Below are 5,366 nucleotides of genomic sequence, written 5' to 3' on the forward strand. Positions count from 1 at the left end.
GGGGTTGGTTAGCTTTCTTTTTGTTGCTGATTTTGTGCAAGAGTTAAATAAAGGAAATATTATGTAACAAGTAAGACGACGACCGAGTGCCATGGTAAAACAAACACACGGGTTGCCACCACTCTGAGAATGAGCGACGCTTCTTTTGTCGTTAAGTTCACGTCAACGTCCATTGTTACTTTATTACAGATTAGGTAAACAAAACAGTGACCAGTAACCTCACATGACAATTTGTGCATGAGTTGTGGGCGGGGCTTATAGTTATGACGGATCATACTTCCCTTACCAGCAGCAGTTTAAAATTTACTGTTAAAGGCATACTACCCATTGGTCAACTTGAGATATTGTATTCCTTGGTGGGACTAACGACAGGTGAATTAATTATGATGGTCCGTCCATAGCGTGAGGGGCCCATTCAAAATTTATGACAAAGCGTCTGGCAATGAGTGGCCACGCCTGGCTGTCTGAAGCAGAAATTTGACCGTGGGTTGATAAAATACTGTGGCCGCGGCTATGTTGAACAGGTGACCATTTTACCCATTTAAATTATATAGAAAAAAACGCAAGGGGGGAAATGAAAAGTGGCTGTTTGTATAGGTGGCCATCATGGCAGGTTCGACTGCAATAGCATCAATACTTGCTTGGATCTGTTGGTGAAAGCCATCCCTAATACCCAGTGCCCATTGACAAGATCAGTTATTCGGAAGTCATTACGTAGGGCTTAGATCGAGAGATTTTCCTCATGCCTCAAGGACCTGAAGAAAAGCTACCATGGTGACAAAAACCAAATGAAGCCGACGACAACGACCTTCAAGAACAAACATGATTTCATTTTCAAGGCCGCAAGTTTGAGGCAGGGGTCTATTTTTAATTTAAATTTATAGTGTGCACTGAATCTGAAGCCGCCAGAAATGTAACATGACCTAACCAAACTGGACAAATCCCCCAATAGGCACCGCCTATTCAATGGTCAATGCATGGTGTATGTGTGCCTGTACATGATGCTTTGCGGAAGAGGAAGCTATTTTTATGAAGTTCTTTGAAAGTAGCCCCAACCTAAATTGTAGCTCCGCCCTAATAAACTTGTAACTTATCTAAGTAATGTCCACTTCAGATCAATTCAATCACATTGTAATTCATCATTAGGTTAGGCCTTCTATTATTAGATTCTAGAACTAGATCTAGTAGATCTAGTAGATTTAGTAGATATCTCTAGATCTAGAATATAGAGATCTACAGTCAAATCAAGGATCGCTTGTCCGATCGGCAAGCAGTGGTCAAAACTTCACACCTCTCAGCTGCTATCCAGTCAGATAGTGACATGCGTCAGTCTTACTCCAATAATTACCACCAGTGCTTGCCTTTCATAGGACCACTGATTGACCTATTAAAAACAGAAACGTTTGAACGCCTCCTTTGCTTCCACCCTTAGTCCCACCCACCAATGCCACCCCTCACTGCCATCATTGTAACAACGATTCGAGGAACTCTTTTCTCAGCAGGCCGTACGATCAGGGCGGCAGGCATTGGTCAATCTAATGTCACACTTCTGGCTTCTGGCTACCCAGGAAAGTTTTCCTAGTGGCTGGCTACTCGAGCACTCTCACGGGCAGTCGTGAGATATCACACCCACACTACACTGACCATCTGTAGCGCTCAGTGCTCACATGATGGGGTAACATAGGGTAACTTCTACTCTACCCCCATTGCACCCCTACTCCCCTTCCTCGCCCAGCAGCATATGGCCATGGCGTTAGAGTTAGGTTTAGAGCCGGCGGAATCAAACTTATGAGTTTTGTTTCAAATCAGGGCTGAGCGAGCAAAGCATTTTCCGTCTTAAACAGGTGAAACCTTCGGAAGGGAGCAGATTTTTCTTTCCGTTTCCGCATTGGACAGGTTTCCGTTTTATACAGGTAATTAAAGAGGAATATATCAAGGGGGGAGCGAGGAGATTCCGTAAAGACAGGTTTCCGTTTTATACAGGTTTCCGTTAAGGCAGGTTCCACTGTATATCTAGACTAGATCTAGACATCTAAACTATTACTAGTATTACAATACACACACTAACACTTGACAAAATTAATTTGAAATGTGAATGAGAATACCTTGTGAGGATCATCATAGTAGATACCAAGAGCTTTGTTTCCCGGAGAAATTATTGCAGCTTCAGTAAAGACTTGACCAGCCTCGTTATATGGTCCTTTCTGAAACCTATAGGCTAGGACAGTTTGGCCAATTGGGGGCTTTCCAGTTCCGATATCATCCAATGCTCGGAACAGCCCAGAATGAATCAACAGGGCAATCAGGGTCAATAACATAACAACTAATAGTAACACTATCATGTACAAAATGAGCGTGAAAGTGCTGACGTTTTCAAACATGATGGCAGTCAATCAATCAAAGAACAGCTTTAAAATAGAATAGCAAGCGTTCTGAGCGAAACGGCCAAGGAGAAGATGAAGGATAAGTGTCTCACTCCTTTGTTTTGTCAACTTCACTTTGTTGATCAGATGACAAAAACATTGACTCCTATCACTGGAGAGTTATTCAATTATGACAACAAGGCTAAAAATAGCTTTCCAACGAGGGAAAATCCAAGACCGACAATCTCTTCACATGTCGTGCTTCTAGTTTCGTGGAAGGGAGAGAATCGAGAAATTTATGGGGCGAGGGGATAAAACTGTAACTTTTAAAATATCGAGGTTATTGCTACTGTAAAAACCAGCTTTCGATCGCAGCTTTAATGTGGTTGCAGACATCATTACAACCTCCTTTAAGTATTGAACTGTGTTTTGAATCATATTTTATTATACATTTTAAGTACTGATTTCAAATCTTGCGGCGAGAGAATCAGTTCTGGTCGGGCCAGCAAGTTTTACAGCGTTTCTGTCAAAAAATTATTTTTTAAACTGTGTTTGCCACTGCACTATTATCAATTAATTTCGACAAGAGTGACCGGCGTTTCGCGTCGCTGCAATAAGAGAGCAAAAACGGAGCAACGCACTTCGATGTCTGTACATTAATAAGATCTGAATCCTTCAACATGGAAGAGCTAATTAATTATTAAAGTATAGCTCCTAGATAATATACATATACGAGTATAACAGATCTAATGTTAATTAAGCAGCAGTCAAGGTGGGTAGTCAGAAGCTTGCAGAATGCAGATTGTGCACATCACGAGTGGAAATGAAGCTTTGGAATATTATGTAGCCTACAGAATGTGGCAAATTTTTTTCTGCCAAGTCAGACATTTACAGACGAACTATTATTTTGTGTAATTCAGTCCATATCTCGCGTGCAAAACTGGACCTCACCAACATGGTCACCGGGTCGCCCATTAATAAATTGTGGTCGGTGTACTGCTCCTTTTTTAATTTGTATTTTTGTTCATTTATTCATTTTAATTAATTTATTTCATTTATTTATTTTAATTTTATTTTAATTTTTTTGGTGTGGGGGGGGGGGGGGGGGTGTCTTGCGGTTCATTTTTGTCTCAGTATAAACGAACCTGTTTCTGGTTTTATACAGAACAAAGTTGTTGCCATTCTATGTGGTGGAATCAGACGAAAATCAAACTGGCTTACTACTACACTATTGGCCAGGGACTGGGAGTCTTGTGAGGATATGATGAAGAAGAGAACTTAATTTAATATCTACATAATGTAAAAATCTACATATGTAGTTGCAAAGTTGAAAGACTGCAGTACGAAGGACCACAAACAAAAAAATAACGACCCTGAACTCTGATTAGAATAATATTATCATAGATTTCAGTTCATCAGCGACTTGCATCCCAGATGGGGGACTAGGGGGAAAGCCCGTATTCGCCTGGCCCAATTTTCACGTCCTGCGCACAATTCAATCGTAGGCCTACATAGATCAAGTTCAATGTTTAGACTGGCCTATTCTATCACTATCATTGTAGGAGCTTGGGATGGGGGATTATGGTTGTGACGTATCTGCTTCGTCTGCTGACGTTTGGACGCTTATGCCACCTCCCCCATTTATATACAGTCGAACCTGTGTAAGACGGAATCGCAAGGGAACCAGAAAAAAATTCCGTCTTAGACATTTTCCGTCTTAGACAGGGGAATTTAGGTGGAGAATGGAGGTGGGGGTGGGGTGGGGTTCAAAGACCCAGCTGGTGGGATCAAGGATCGCTTGTCCGATCGGCGAGCAGTGGTCAAAACTTCGCACCTCTCAATTGCTATCCTGTCTGATAATGACATGCGTCAGTCTTACTTATCCAATTACCACCAGTGCTTGCCTTTCACAGGACCACTGCTTGACCTATTAAAAACAGAAACGTTTGAACATCTCCTTTGCTTCCACCCTTAGCCCCACCCACCAATGCCACCTGCCACCATTGTAACAACGATTCAAGGAACTCTTTTCTCGGCTGGCCGTACCATCAAGGCGGCAGGCATTGGTCAATCTAATTTCACACCTCTGGCTTCTGGACCCGGGGAAGTTTCCGTAGGGGCTCGCTACTCGAGCACTCTCACGGGCAGTCGTGAGATTTCACACCCACACCACACTGACCCTCTGCATCGCTCAGGGCCACAGAATTCTACAAATCCTCGGAAAGGAGCGGATTTTTCGTTCCGTTTCCGCCTTGGACAGGTTTCCGTTTTATACAGGTAATTAAAGAGGAAAATATCAAGGGGGGAGCGGGGAGATTCCGTTAAGACAAGTTTCCGTTTTATACAGGTTTCCGTAAAGGTAGGTTCTACTGTATATCCACGCTCCCCCCTTGATAATATATTCCTCTTAAAGTACCTGTATAAAACGGAAACCTGTCCAGCGCGGAAACGGAAAGAAAAATCCGCTCCCACCGAGGGTTTCACCTGTCTAAGACGGAAAATGCTTTGCCCGCTCAACCTTGATTTGAAGCAAAACTGGCAAGTTTGGTTCCGCTGGCTGTAAACTTAACGCTATTGGCTATGCCGCTGAGTGAGGAAGAGGAGTAGGGGGGCAATTTGGGGGTAGATGTTACCCAAGACCGCCCCATCATGTGAGCCCTGAGCGATGCAAATGGTCAGTGTAGTGTGGGTGTGATATCTCACGACTTCCCGTGAGAGTGCTTGAGTAGCGAGCCACTAAGAAAACTTGCCTGGGTAGCCTCACAGAATTCTACACTTAGAAGTGGGTAGCCTAGAAGCCAGACGAGGTGTGAAATTACTAGCAGGGGCGAAGCGTCTATATAATCAATTCAAATAATCACTGCTTCCCTTCCTAATTTTGAAACATTGTCGCTGTCAAATTCAAATTCAAAGAACATTTGAAATTCAGAATAACAAATTCAATAATTAACAATGATGTAAACTTCATTGACTATTCTTAAATCAACATGTCAAACGAAGAAA

General features: G+C 42.6%; 1 protein-coding gene across 1 annotated transcript in view; it reads right to left on the reverse strand.

Moving 5' to 3' along the window:
* The window catches only part of LOC101855767 (testis-expressed protein 264), a 9,624-nt gene extending 7,102 nt beyond the window's left edge, over positions 1–2,522 (reverse strand). Inside the window, exon 1 of the mRNA XM_005090794.3 lies at positions 2,106–2,522. Within this exon, the coding sequence (XP_005090851.1) occupies positions 2,106–2,381 (276 nt within the window). The 5' untranslated portion in view covers positions 2,382–2,522. The remainder of the gene's footprint in view (positions 1–2,105) is intronic.
* Between the last annotated feature and the right edge of the window lie 2,844 nt (positions 2,523–5,366).

Source organism: Aplysia californica, unplaced genomic scaffold (assembly GCF_000002075.1).
Source record: "Aplysia californica isolate F4 #8 unplaced genomic scaffold, AplCal3.0 scaffold00022, whole genome shotgun sequence".
Taxonomy (NCBI): domain Eukaryota; kingdom Metazoa; phylum Mollusca; class Gastropoda; order Aplysiida; family Aplysiidae; genus Aplysia; species Aplysia californica.